The 14,796-nt window shown below is 48.2% G+C and overlaps 1 protein-coding gene across 3 annotated transcripts in view; it reads left to right on the forward strand.

The window, feature by feature from the left end:
* WIPI2 (WD repeat domain, phosphoinositide interacting 2) overlaps positions 1-14,796 on the forward strand; it is a 38,817-nt gene that overhangs the window by 15,494 nt on the left and 8,527 nt on the right. For all 3 annotated transcript variants that reach the window (XM_039226060.1, XM_039226061.1, XM_039226062.1), the window contains 4 exons: positions 10,484-10,653; positions 12,583-12,679; positions 13,272-13,369; positions 13,811-13,903. In XM_039226060.1, the coding sequence (XP_039081991.1) occupies positions 10,484-10,653; positions 12,583-12,679; positions 13,272-13,369; positions 13,811-13,903 (458 nt within the window). The remainder of the gene's footprint in view (positions 1-10,483; positions 10,654-12,582; positions 12,680-13,271; positions 13,370-13,810; positions 13,904-14,796) is intronic.

A 14,796-nucleotide genomic window follows, 5' to 3' on the forward strand; every position in this document is an offset into this window, starting at 1 on the left:
TAAAGATGTTTTTCCATATTTTCTTTGAAAGCTTTATAGTTTCAGCTTTTATGTTTAGTTCAGTGGCCCATCTCATTAATTTTGGTGTGTGGTGTAAGGTAGGAGTTAAGGCTCATTTTATTCCCCTTGATAGATTCCTGTTGCTTCTACCATTTGTCAAAAAGATTTTTCTTCCCTCACTGGATTGCTTTGGTGCCTAAAAACTACCCTGTAAGTGTGGATCTTTTCTATTGTTTATTCTCTCCCATTCAGCTCTTTGTGAGTCTTTATATCACAACTCTGCCTGGTTTACTGTAACTTGCTTGATACACGAAGTTTTGAAGTAACACAGTCTAAGCCTTCGACCTTTGTTCTTTTTCAAGGTAGCCATACATCTTCTAGATATTTGCCTTTCTGGTTTTAAAGTCAGTTTGTCATTGTGTACACAAATGTCTCCTGGGATTTTGCTCAGGATTGCATTGGACCTAGAGGCCAATTTGAGGATATTTGGTATCTTAACAATATTAAGTATTCCAATCCATAAACATGGTGTATCTCTCCATTTATATAGATCTTTATTTATTTTTAGCTTTCTTAATTTTCTTTAATTTATCTTTTCTCTTAGTGATGTTCTGTGAATTTTAGCATGGAGGTCATGTATCTTTTTAAAATTTATTACTAGTATTTCGGGTTTTGACAATGTTGGTAGTGGATTTTTTTCATTTTCCATTTGTTTGCTGCTAGTCTATAAAAATTGATTTTTGTATTTCAACCTTGTGTCCTGTGACTTTGCTCATTTACTCATTAGTTTTAGGAGTTGCTTTGTAGATAGATGCCCTAGGATTGCAGTGGAGATAGTTTGATGTCCTTCTTTCTGATCCTTTTGCGCTTTTTTTGTTTGTTTCATTTTCATTTTCTTGCCTTATGGCAGTGTGTAAAATCTCTAGTACAAAGTGAGGAGAATTGGCATTCCTGCCTGTTTCTAGGTTTTAAAGGAAAAATTCAGTATTTTCACCATTAAGTGTGTTGGCTCTAGATTTTTCATAAATGTCCTATATTGATTGAAGAAATTTCTTCCTATTCTCAAGTTTTTACCATGAATAAGCATTGAATTTTGTCATCCTTTTCCTGCATCTGTTGAGTTGGTACACTTCTCTGACTGGTTGAACGGGCATTTATTACCGCAGCCTCAGGTGGAGACTCCGCAGCGCTGCTGATGGTCCTTCCTGCCTTTTTCTGATAACTGTTATTTGCTTACTCTCTGAGATGATTGTTTCAAGCTGTTTTCACTCATTAAGCCTCCCACCACGGTGGCCCTCAAAGCTCATAACCACTCCTCGTGCTTCAAAGATAAACTGACACTTAGAGCATGGACTTAACTTCGGTCATCTGCCCTCCTTCAGCTCACCTGTCCACCTGCAGGGCCACCGTCTCCTCTCCCACCTATTCACATGGGAAAGCAGAGTCCTGTCTTACTACAGCCAGCCCTCTTAGTGGATCTCACTGCCTTCCAAGTGTTTTTTAATGTTTATTTATTTCTGAGAGAGAGTGTGTGTGAACGGGGGAGGTGCAGAGAGGGTGGAGGGGAACAGAGCATCCGATGCGAGCTCTACGCTGACCAAGTGGGGACAGAGCCGAAGTTGGACTCTCAACTGACTGAGCCACCCAGGCGCCCCTGCCAGGTTTCTTTATTGAAGTATAAGTGACCTACAATATCGCATTAACTTCAGGTGCACATCGTCACAGCAGTGCAGCATTTGTATACATTACGAAATGATCCCCATGGTAAGTCTAGTTACCACCTGTCACCACGCAGAGTTCTTACGGTATTACTGACTGTATCCCCTGTGCTGTAGCTTACGTCCCCATGACTGGTTTATTTTATAACTGGAAGTTTCTACCTCTTAATCCCCCTCACCTATTTTACCCACCCACTCCTTCCCCCTCTGGTAACTATCAATTTGTTTCCTGTATCTGTGAGTCTGTTTGTTCTGTTTTTGTTTTTTAGATTCCACATATAAATGAAATCTTATGGTATTTGTCTTTCTCTGACTTCATTTAGCCTAATATTCTCTAGGTCCATTCATGTCACAGATGGTAAGATTTCATTCGTTTTTATGGCTCCTACTCCCGTGTCTGTGTGTGTGCACATCTTCTCCGTCTGCTCATCCATTGATGGACACTTAGGTTGCTTTCATATCTCGGCTATTGTAAACAATGCTGCTGCAAACACGGGAGTGCAGGTATCTCTGTGGATTGCTGGTTTTGGTTTGTTTGGCTGTTTTTTGTTTGTTTTAAGATAAATATCCAGACGTGGAATTACTGGGTCATATGGTCGTCCTATTTTTAATTTTTTGAGGAACCTCCATGCTTTCCGTAGTGGCTGCATTGATTTACATTCCCACCAGCAGTGTCCGAAGGTTTTTGTTTTTCCATATCCTTGCCAACGCTTTGTTATTTTTTGTGTTTTTGATAATAGTAAATCTGACAGATGCCTTCCTGTGTTTTAGATTTGGATTGCCCTAATGATCTGTAACGGTGAGCATCCTCACATGCCTGTTGGCCATCTGTATGTCTTTGAAAAAATGTCTGTTCTAGTCTTCTGCCCATTTTTTAATTGGGGTATGTGGTTTTTTGGTGTTGAGTTACATAAGGTTTTTAAATAGATTTTGGATATTAACCCATCCTCTGATAAATGATTTACAAATATCTTCTCCCATTTGGTAGGTAGCCTTCTCATTTTGTCGATGGTTTCATTTGCTGTGCAAAAGCAAGAGCATGTTAGTTTGCTATAATCCCCTGTGTTCATTTTGGCTTTTGTTTTCCTCGCTTGAGGAGACTGGTCCAGAAAAATGTTGCTAACACCGATCTCCACGTGCTTACCTGTGGTTTCCACTGTTACTTTCAAGTCTTTTTGTTTTGTTTTGTTTTTTTGGTAGTTTATTTTTGAGGCAGAGAGAGACAGAGCATGAGCGAGGAAGGGCAGCGAGAGAGGGAGACACAGAATCTGAAACAGGCTCCAGGCTCTAAGCTAGCTGTCAGCACAGAGCCCAACACCGGGCTTGAACCCACGAATCATGAGATCATGACCTGAGCCGAAGTCAGATGCTCAACTGACTGAGCCACCCAGGTGCCCCAACTTTCAAGTCTTTAATCCATTTTTATTTTTGTGTGTATGGTGTGAGGAAGTGATCCAGTTTCATTCTTCTGCACGTAGCTGTCTGGTTTACCCAGCACCGTTTACATAGAGACTGCTCCTTCCCCGCTGTGTCTTCTCATTCTTGCCTCCTTCGTCGTAGGTCAGTGGGCCGCATACGCGTGAGGTTTCTCCCGGGCTCGCTTCTGTCCGTCTATTTTCATCTGTTTCCATGCCAATATCCTACTGTTTGGGTTACTGTAGTTTTGTAGTGTAGTTTGAAATCAGAGAGCATAATTCCAACCTACTTGTTCTTTCTGAAGATTGCTGGCCATTCAGAATCTTCTGTGGTTCCATACAAATTTGAAGATTCTTTTTTTCTGGTTTTGTGAACAATGCCATTGGTATTTTGAGAGGGATCGTGTTGAATCTCTAGGTTTTTAACAATATAATTCTTCCAGTCTGTGAACATGGAATATCTTTCCGTTTATTTGTGTCTTTTCCAGTTTCTTTCATCATTGTATTATGGTTTTCAGAGTACAAGTCTTTTCACCATGTTGGATAAATTTATCAATTTATTCCTAGTTAATTCATGGCCCCAAGGCCATGTGTCAGGCTCCACACTCAGCTTACTATTCTCTCTCTCTCTCCCTCTGCCCCCTCCCCTGCTCGCACTCTCAACCTCTTTTTAAAAAATTATTTCTAGGTATTTTGATAGTCTTTGCAGTTGTAAATGGGATTATTTTCTTAATTTCCTTTTCTTTAAAAAAATTTTTTTTAATGTTTTATTTCATTTTCTAGGAGAGAGAGAGAGAGAGACAGCGTGAGCAGGGGAGGGTCAGAGAGAGAGGGAGTCACAGACTCTGAAACAGGCTCCAGGCTCTGAGCTGGCAGCATAGAGCCCAACGCGGGGCTCGAACCCACGAACCGTGAGATCATGACCTAAGCAAAAGTCGGACACTTAACCGACTGTGCCCCCTTTTAATTTCCTTTTCTGATAGCTCTTTATTAGTGTATGAAAACACAACTAATTTCTGTATGTTGATTTTGTCTTCTGTTACTACTGAATTCGCTCATAAGTTCTAATCGTTTTTTGGCAGTCTTTACGGTTTTCCGTGTTACAGTGTCATATCATCTGCAAGGAGTGATTATTTTCTTCTTTGTTTCCAGTCTGGATGTGCGTTCCCCTCCCCTTTTTTAAGGCCTTCAGGGGAACACTTGGGCACGTGGAGAGGCCTGAGGGCCCCTTTTGTTAGAATTCCATCACTACTTGCTCTTGCACAAGGCCTGTTGAGCTCTTTTTTTTCCTTTAAGTTTTAAAAATTTTTTAAAATGTATTTCTGAGAGAGAGAGAGACAGCATGAGCAAGGGAGGGTCAGAGAGAGAGGGTGACACAGAATTGGAAGCAGTCTCCAGGCTCTGAGCTAGCTGTCAGCACAGAGCCCAACGGTGGGGCTCGAACCCATGAACTGTGAGATCATGACCTGAATCGAAGTCGGAAGCTTTAACTGACTGAGCCACCCAGGCACCCCTAGGCCTGTTGAGCTCTTAACATATCCTGGGGAGATTGCGTCCATCCCCTGGAAAACCATGCCACTAGCAGGACAGGATGGACCGTGATTTATACCTACGTGTCTTTGTTTTTATCTACCTACCTGCCTGCTTTTTTTTTTTTTTTTTTAATTGAAGTGTAGTTGACACATTACATTCGTTTCAGGAGTGAAACCTAGGGATTCAGCACCTCTGTGCATGATGCTGTGCTCACCACTGCATGGACCACATTTCCTATGCTGTCCCTTCTGTCCTTGTCACGTGTCCGCTCCACACCTAGGAGCCGGGACCTCCTACTCCCCTCCGCCCATTTTTGCCCATCCTCCCGTTTCTCTTCCCTGTCAGTCACCACTTTGGTCTCTGTATTTATGAGTCTGTTTCTGTAGATTCCACATATAAATTGAAACCCTGTGGGGGCACCTGGGTGGCTCAGTCGGTTAAGTGTCCGACTTCTGCTCAGGTCAGGATCTCACAGTTCGTGGGTTCGAGCCCCGTGCTGACAGCTAGCTCAGAGCCTGGAGCCTGCTTCCGATTCTGTGTCTCCCTCTCTCTCTGACCCTCCCCTGCTCACGCTCTCTCTTTCTCACTCTCAGAAATAAATAAAACATTAAAAAAGAAAAGAAACCCTATAGTATTCTCTGTCTTTAGTTCATTCACTTAGTATCATAGCCTCTAGGTACATCTATGTTGTTACAAATGGCAAGATTCCATTCTCTTCTTCATGGCTGCATAATATTCCTCTGTGCACGTGCATGTACCCACATCTTTGTCCATTCATTCGTCAGTGGACACTCGGGTTGCTTCCATATCTTGGCTTTGGTAAGCATTGCTGCAGTAAGCATAGGGATGAGTACTGCTTTTCAAAGCAGTGTCTTCATTTCCTTTGGGTAAATACCCAGTAGTGGGATTCCTGGATTATATGGCATTTCCATTTTTAATTTGGTGAGGAGCCTCCATACTGTTTTCCACATCATACTCATTTCCATTCCCAACAACAGTGTGCACCAAGGTTCCCTTTTCTCTACATCCTGGCCAATGCTTGTGATTTCTTTTTGATAACTAGCCTTTCTGACTTGCGTGAGGTGATCTCTCTCCTTGTGGTTTTAATTTGGATTTCCCTGATGATGAGTGATGTTGATCATCTTTCCATGTGTCTGTTGACCATCTGTCTGCCTTCTTTGGAAATATGTTTAATCAGGTCTTTTGCCCATTTAAAACTCAGATTCTTAGGGGTTTTTTGGTATTTGGCTGAGTTTTTAACTTACATATTTTGGATACTAACTTGTTATCAGGTATCTCATTTGCAAATGTCTTCTCCCATTCTGTCGGTTGCCATTTCATTTTGTTGATTATTTCCTTCACAGTGCAGAAGCTTTTTATTTTGGTGTAGTCCCAACAGCTTATTTTTGCTTTTTGCTTTGCTTCCCTGAGGAGACACTGGTAGAAAAATGTTGCCAAAGTTGAGGTCAGAGAGCTCCCCACTTGTGTTTTCTTTAAGGAGTTTTATGGTTTCAGGTCTCACTTTTGATCTTTAATCCATTTTGAGTGTATTTTTGTGTATGGGGAGAAAGCGGTCCAGTTTCACTCTTTCATGTGTTCCTGTCCTGTTTTCCCAGCACCGTGGATTGAAGAGGCCCTTTCCCCACTGGATATTCTTGCCTCCTCTTATTTCTTCTCTTCTGGGCCGTGGCTAGGACTTCAACACTGTGTTGAAGAAAAGTGGCAAGAAAGGGCATCCCTGTCTTAATCTTGATTGTGGAGGGAAAAGCTTTCACTTTTTGACCATTGAGTGTGATGTTAGCTCTGGGTCTGTCGTTTATGAGCTTTCTTATGTCACGGTCCACCCTCCAGTTTTTAAGTAGTTCTTTCCTCCATCTATCCTGGCTTTGCTGCATTCTCAGTCTCTCCATTAATAGATCTCGTAGCTCGTTTATTTCAAAGCAGAGGCGTGCCCTGACTGCGCAGCCCACACGGGTGAGCCTCCCGTCCTCCCTGTGCTCCTCCGCCTCTTGGCCACGTGACTTGCACTGGTTTCCAGGGTTCTTCTCCGCCTCCTCCCTCCCTTTCACGTTTCCTGCTGCCTCCACCTCCCCATCAAAACTGGTCAAAGTCACCAGATAACATCCCTGGGCCCAGAGCGAGTGACTGCTTCTCGTTTCACCTTAGCCCCCCGATGGTGCCGGCCACAGTCTCCATCCCCCAGGGCCCTGGGCCTGCTCCTCGGCCTCCACGCCATGCTGGCAACTCCAGTCTCCTGCTCCCCGCCCTGTCCTCAGAGCCTGGGCCAGCTCATGGTCTGCATCCAGTCGTGCGTGTGGCACGGGTGAGGTCAGTAAGGTTGTGTCAGACCAAGGAGTGAAAATCCATTCTTTGAAGGGAAGTACAGTCAGTTGACATTGTGGTGGTCATGTTCTAGAAATTTGCTGTGAACACTGGGGTAGCAAATACTGAACAATTGCTCCTGGGATTGGGCTCCCTGTGACGCTCTGGTCACCGTGTTTTCATCTGCTGATGACTACGTGATTTTGTTTTACAGGATGTTCTGTTTAAAGACATCTTTATTTTTTATTTTTTATTTTTTTTAACGTTTATTTATTTTTGAGACAGAGAGAGACAGAGCACAAGCTGGGGAGGGTCAGAGAGAGAGGGAGACACAGAATCCGAAACAGGCTCCAGGCTCTGAGCTGTCAGCACAGAGCCCGATGCAGGACTCGAACCCACGAACCATGAGATTGTGACCTGAGCCAGAGTCGGACGCTGAACCAACTGAGCCCCCAGGCACCCTGAAGGCGTCTTACTTTATTTTTTCTTTATTTAAAAAAAAAATTTTTTTTACTGTTTTATTTATTTCTAGGAGAGAGAGAGACAGTGTGAGCAGGGAAGGGTCAGAGAGAGAGGGAGTCACAGACTGAAACAGGCACCAGGCTCTGAGCTGGCAGTCAGCACAGAGCCCGACGCAGGGCCCGAACCCACGAACCGCGAGATCATGACCTAAGCGAAAGTCGGACGCTTAACCGACTAAGCCACCCAGGCGCCCCTGAAGGCGTCTTACTTTAATACATACAGCTGACGTGTGAACAGTGAGCTTACTAGAAAACACTCTCTTGGTAAACAAAGCTGACCTGCAATGCGTGACCCTCCAGGAGGCCTGTCACAGCCCCCTTGCCCTGGGGAGCACCAGCCAGCGCTGTGGTTGGGGACCATTTTACACAGTGACCTCACCAACCAAAAGCACAAAATGCGAGAACACAAACCATGGGAAGGACAGTGGTTCACAGTACGAGCTGAAAACAAGAAAGCAGAGTCCCGCCTCGTTCAGCCTTGGCTGGGAATGTTGTGTCAGGCAACTCCACGTTTTCTGGCGCCTTCCATGCACGTCCAGGCTGATTGTGAAAGGACCACAAGTGTTCACTTTGCCAGGGGGGAGGGGTGGCTATAGAGAAACTTGAGCAAGCAGGCAAATTTACAAACACAGAATCTGGATAATGAGGATTAACTGTGTTTGGAAATAAGTTTTGTGGGGTTTTTTGTTTTATTTTAAAGAGAAAGCACAAGCAAGGGGAGGAAGAGAGGGAGAGGGAGAGAGAATCCCAAGCAGGCTCCATCCACACTGTCAGCACAGAGCCTGACACGGGGCTCGAGCTCACAAACCGTGAGATCATGACCTGAGCCAAAATCAAGAGTTGGACGCTTAACTGACTGAGCCCCCAGGCATCCCAGCATGTACTCACTTTATTGCATACGCCAGTTTCTCTGCCCTGTTTCTCAGTCCCGCAGTTAAAAGACCTGAGGCTCCAGCTTTTGCTCCATCCTGGAGGAAACGGGCACCAGGCCTTGTAATAGCAAACAGTAGAGTCAAGGCTACGTCTGACTTTCAGGAGGGGCCTGCCTCTTGGTCACCAGCATCTACCCTCAGTATGTACCAAGGGGGAGCACTTGCCCCGTGCTTACATTAGAGTGAGTGCACTTGGACTTGGCCAAGAGCAGTTTGGCCCTTTAAATGTAGCTCTTGGGGGTGGGACTGCTTCACCACCGAAGCGCATGTCATGGGTAAGTTTAGCCCATTTTTTAGATCCGACCTAGTTCAAGAGATTATTATGTTTCGTTGAGTGGTATTTTGAAAGGTTTGGAAAACAACCCAATACCTAATCATAGGTCTATTTTCAGTCATCCAACAGACTTGTAGCCAGCTGCGCCAGGGGTGCCAGTCTTGGGAAACACCATCCACTGGCCAGTGGTAATGGTATACCCACCAAAGTGAGAGGCAGGGAGCGTGATTAGAGGCACCCCAAACGATCGCTGAATCGCGAAGACAGAGCAGGGTGATGGCTAGGGGGGCCTAGAGAGGGAGACATGGACAGTCCGTTGGTACAGACCGACCGCACAGCCTCTGAATTCTGCCCTCCCTAGAGAGCCAGGTCCTAGAAGGGATGGGTGGCTGCAGACAGACACCTGCTCTGTGTGCAGGAAGGTTAGCCCACTGCTGCAGGGAAGAGGTGGTGTTTTGTGTGCAACGGACTGTGAATTGGGCACTTGATTCCTCTGCGTCTTCTGTTCCAAGTAATAAACTAGAGTTTCCCCCACTGGCACGTCCTGTGTCACTTTGCACATGCAAGGCTCTGGCCTCCACCCTGTATGTCAGTACCCGGTCGTGCTGAGCACATTAGACCGTCAAATCTGCATGGAAATGATTGATACCAAATGTTATCCTGGAAATAGTTCGTCTTCATAAAGGAGCCCTTACAGCTTATTTTTTCATTTTCGTTAGTAGTTGGGTTTCTAAACTTAAGAGTGTCTCTGTTACACTGTTTAAATCCAGCAACAGAGCTAATAGAGAGTCGTCCTTCTGGGTCACTTTGTATTTTGTGTTTTGTGTGAACTTTCACCTAAGGGCATCTTAGTTACAGTGCAGACGGTGCTGAGGCTTCAGACAGTCAGAACTTGCGGGTCTCCTGGACCTCACCCAGCAGGTTGTCTCTGTCCAGAGACATGGAGCATGGCCACATCGGATTGATGGACGGTCCAAGTGTGGAGCGCTCGCCGCGGCCACGTGCGGAGATCACAGGCGTGTTGCCTCTGTGGTTTCTCGGCACCGGGACCCTCTTGCTCCTGGATCTAATTGGGGATTTTCTCAGAAGGACAAGGGCAGAACTAGAGACTAGGGTACATGTGGAAAGTTAGCAGGGATGGGGGTCTGTCACATCTACTTTCTGTGCGGGATGTTGTGTATGCTCACTGTTAACTCACCATCTGGTGGAGGGGGTGTCCCCACTTAAAGCGGGAGCCGACAATACAGTGGGTGTGGAGCGCCAGCTGTGGCTCGGTCTCCGCGGCTCCTCCTCACAGTACTTCAGAGGAGCTGTGGGCCCCAGCAACATATGGGGGAGACAAGACTTAGATCAAGTCCCATAGAGGTTATTCGGGGCCCGTCCTGTGTCAGGCGCTGGTGGGGAAGGTCCAGGACTGCAGCTGCAAGCAGGGAAGCGAGGCCTCTGTCCTCACGGCGCTCCCGTTGTGGGATGTGTACAGGGAGCCGCCCATGGGCCGCTGCAGGGAGGGCGTAAGAGAAGAGTGAGGGGGACCTCCCTGGGGTTGGGGGGGGGGGGACAGGGAGACCCAGAGTCTGTCTCCAAGCTCGGCATCCCACTCTGTTGTGTTGTGGGACCATCCCCACAGCCCTGTCCCATCACCAGTGGTGGCCGTCGTGAGCCTGTGGTGCCCCGCTGGTCGTGCGTGTGGACTTAGACATGCGTCTGTGTGTGAGCAGATTGCATCCATTGACACGAATACATACGTATGTGTTTTTGGTACTTTCAGCTGATACCGAAGACGTGTGCATTGTAGAGAGATTGTTCTCAAGCAGCTTGGTGGCCATCGTTAGCCTCAAAGCGCCGAGGAAGCTGAAAGTTTGCCACTTTAAGAAAGGCACCGAGATCTGCAACTACAGCTACTCTAACACCATACTGGCTGTGAAGCTCAACAGGCAGGTGAGCGACACAGGGCCCAGGCGGCCAGGCGTGCTGTCCCCGCATCACCGCCTCCCCTGTGGCCTGGGAAAGCTGATGGCCCTGGGCCCTTCCTCTTGCGGCCTCCCTGCTGCGACTCTCTCTGCACGGTTCTGCCCCGTGCACCCCGTCCCTACACACGCCCTTGCTCTCCACCGGCGTTGGTGTCACTCTTCCGTCAGACATGACCCGGCGCTCCTCTGAGTGTCCATGCGTTCGTCCGGGGGATGGCGTCAGGGTTTACACCCCTTCCTTCACTTTCATAGATGCTATTTAAACAATCTGTTAGCTCTTTTCCCTTTCCTCTTCTTTTTTCTCTTTTAAACTGTTGTTGTCTTCCCCACACTCCCAAGAACGCCTGGCCCAGAGTGTGAGCTCGGTGACTGGCGCTGGAATCTGTGTCATGAGACCAGGATGTGGCCTTTGCTCCCCCACAAAGCCAGCACCGTCCGTAAGAGGCTTCAGCTTTCTGTGACAAACACGTGTTCCTCGTGGGGAGCGCCACTCGCGTTGCGGGTGCGGAGCGCGCATGCCGGGGTCTGTGGCATCTCCACTGGCCGCCTGGGGGAGCGGCCACACCCAGGCCCCCACTAGTGTGGTTCAGGCTGGGATTGGTCTGTGGGCTGCGGGCACTGGTAGGATGGGAACGTATAAGGCCTAACCTGCTGAACGTTTCTGAACCTTAAACATACACGTGTACATTGCGTGCCACCTACTGTGCGTGCCAGGTGAATCATCCACCTGGTGCATCGGCTGCAAGCACACTCATCCTCCTCAAGGTGTGGTGCGAACTAGACACCTGCAAAGTAATGTGAGTGCAGAGTGAGTTTTTATACTTTTAAAAAACCCCAGGCTTTTGGGGCACTGGGATGGCTCAGTCGGTTAAGCCTCCAGCTCTTGATTCTGTTCAGGTCATGATCTCATGGTTCGTGAGTTTGAGCCCCATGTTGGGCTCTTTGCTGGCAGTTTGGAGCCTGCTTGGGATTCTCTCTTCCTCTCTCTCTCTCTCTCTCTCTCTCTCTGCCCCTCCCACACAAGTTCACACACCTCTTTCTCTCTGAAATAAACATTTAAAAAACCCAGAACCCTAGGCTTTTATTTTCATAAAAATATGAAATTTTCCATGCTTTATTCAACATGGGGTTTTGTTTGTTTGTTTGTTTGTTCAGTGTTTATCTTAGAGGGAGAACATGTGTGCACACCTGAGCCGGGGAGGGAGGCAGCAGGTCAAGTGTTGGACACTCAACTGAGCTACCCAGGCACTCCCAGCTGCTTTTGAAAGCAGCTGACCTTGGAGCACCTGGGTGATTCAGTTGGTTGAGTGTCCGACTTCAGCTCAGGTAATGATCTCACGGTTCATGGGCTTGAGCCCAATGTCGGGCTCTGTGCTGACAGCTCAGAGCTTGGAGCCTGCTTCAGATTCTGTGTCGCTTTCTCTGCCCCTCCCTTGCGCATGCTCTGTCTCTCAAAAATACATAAACATTAGAAAATAAAAAGAATGGAAAGTAAGCAACTGACCTTGACCAGACCTGTCCAAGGCACTTACTCTGCTTTTCACGAGGGGAGGGGTGAGCCAAACGAAAATAAACCAAGAACACAAGCTTTTCTTAGCTGTAGTTTACCAGCCTCTGTCATAGTTAAATTGCACGGTTAGAGGCCCTTGTACAGTCGGCATAAATGGTCACGGGAGTAGGCACGCTGGCTTTGGACATCACATACGTGGCCAGTGAGGAGTGCGGGGCTGGAGGAGAGCCTCCCGGTTACAGCCAGTGTCCTCTGCGTGAGCGTCCAGTCCGCCTGGCGTTCTGGAAGGAATAGGGAACCTCTGCTTCCAGGAGTGAGTTAATTAAAGATTGGGAGCGAGTATCATACTGTCTCTTGATGTTTGCCTTTCTCTTTGTCTCTCTCCAGAGGCTGATCGTGTGTCTGGAGGAGTCTCTCTATATCCACAATATCCGGGACATGAAGGTGCTGCACACGATCAGGGAGACGCCTCCCAACCCTGCAGGTGAACGGGTCGTGGACAGGAAGGCTCACTTTCTGATTCTACCTTTTACTTATTTTAATTTTGTTTTAGAGAGAGAGCGCACGTATGTGCAGGGAAGGGGCAGGAAAAGAGGGAGAGATTTCTGGGCCGGCTCCACACTCTATGAAGAGCCTGACGCGGGACTCGGTCCCACAGCCCTGGCTCGTGACCTGAGCTGGAATCAAGAAGTCGGACACCCAACCAACGGGGCCCCCCCGGATGCCCCTGTTTCTGCCTTGTAAAGATTTAGCATTTTCTCCATATAGGTTGCGCCAGGATAGACCACATGTGAGTTGATCTGAATAAAGCCAAGCTGCTTCCCCTGCTGCTGGGCTTGTGAACACATAAACTGTTGGTTTCGTCAGCTTCCAGTCCTGAGGCTACTGATCGGTTTCAAGCAGAGGCCTTTAGTCTGTGTTTACAATCCTGTCACCCAAGGAGGCAGTTGGGGTTGTGGCACTTGCCAAGTCGGCGTGGTAGCCACCAGGGCTCTCGGGGCCCCTTTACTGTCTGCATTCTGTTACGTAAATGCCAGCTCGGCCTAACGCTCCTGTGCCTCCGTGTGTCCCCACAGGCTTGTGTGCGCTGTCAATAAACAACGACAATTGTTACTTGGCGTACCCAGGCAGTGCGACCATCGGAGAGGTGCAGGTCTTCGACACCATCAACTTGGTGAGGCTTCTTTTGTGCTGGGTTCACCCTTTGGAATGTCTTGTTCCCTGAACCGAGTGCTGGGGAGCCTTCTTCAGCTGCTTCGTTTCCGTGGCTCGGCAGTTCGATTTCACTGCTGCCTTCCTGATGGTCAAGCAGGTCAGGGTGGCACCTGCCTCTGGACCGATTCCCAGGTTCGCTCCCACAGCGCTGGGCTCCTAGCAGGCCAATGGAGGGAGTAGAGGAACTATAAAACCTTCATGGTTAGACTGCTTTGCCCTCTTGGAGGCTTGGAGCATTTCCTTGGGCCCCGCCCCCAGTAAACCAGGCAGACGTGACATTGGTATCGACTGGCATGGGGTTTTAGGCACAGCCAGTTAGGGCTTGAGCCTGATGACAGTGACAGCTCTTGGAGTGTGGCCTTCCACGCAGCAGCCGTGTCACATTGGCTTTCCCTTTCAGAGAGCTGCCAACATGATCCCGGCTCATGACAGTCCTTTGGCAGCGCTGGCATTTGACGCCAGTGGAACCAAGCTGGCCACCGCCTCGGAGAAGGTACGTGTGCCGGGCGGCCTGAGAGGAAGTTGGTCTGTGGGCTTCGGCACACTTTCTTGGTTCTGCTCACACAGAAGTTACCAGATGAGTTTTCGGGCCAACTGGCTCCCAGACCAGCACAGAGCGCAGCCCCAGAGTCAGCCATGGGATGGGCCACTGTGGAGTGTGCAGTCCGATGGCAGAGCCGGCCCAGGACTGTGGCGGGAGCATGTGGGCGACACGCCCCCCTAACGGCACTAGTGCACGCTGTGCTGGAGAACTCGCATGGCAGGGAGCAGCGGACGTGGTTCTTTCTGCCCGTTTCCGTGCACACGATTTCCTTTCCTTGTGTGTCTGCTTGTTGAACAGGGACAGTGAGCGTATGGCACGTGTAACCCCCATCCTCTTTCACCGTGTGCTGTTGTATTTAAAACACTTTTAACGACATTGCTCAGCTGTGCTTTACCCAGATGTCCTTTGGGGACATTTTTATTGTTCCTACTGTTTAGATTGGAATAATAACAGTTGGAATGTAGATAATAGTGTGTTTTTCTTACACACAAATCACTTAAGAGAGTCCAGTGAGCAAACTTTCTGGGTTAAAAGGATGTGGTCGTTTTAAGGTTCTCCCCACATAGGACAGCGGGACTTCCCTTCAGCCTGAGCCTCTTCCTTTCTGGCCTCCCTGACACCAGAGGGCATCACTGTCTTCCCCACTCGGCTACGTCTTGTTCCTTTGTGACTCCCGTGGTCCCGATGACCCCGTTCTCTGTTCGCCTTGTTCCTCCGAACACCTGCGCATGCTGTGCGCCTCCTGCCACTGGGCAGCTTCCCCCCTGCGCCTCTCCCCTGACCTAGCCAGCCCCAGACGATTCGAGAAAAGTCAGCTCACTTCAAGTCTGCTGCTTGACTCT

This window comes from Hyaena hyaena, unplaced genomic scaffold (genome assembly GCF_003009895.1).
Source record: "Hyaena hyaena isolate Hyena2069 unplaced genomic scaffold, ASM300989v1 scaffold_20, whole genome shotgun sequence".
In the NCBI taxonomy this organism is placed as follows: Eukaryota; Metazoa; Chordata; class Mammalia; order Carnivora; family Hyaenidae; genus Hyaena; species Hyaena hyaena.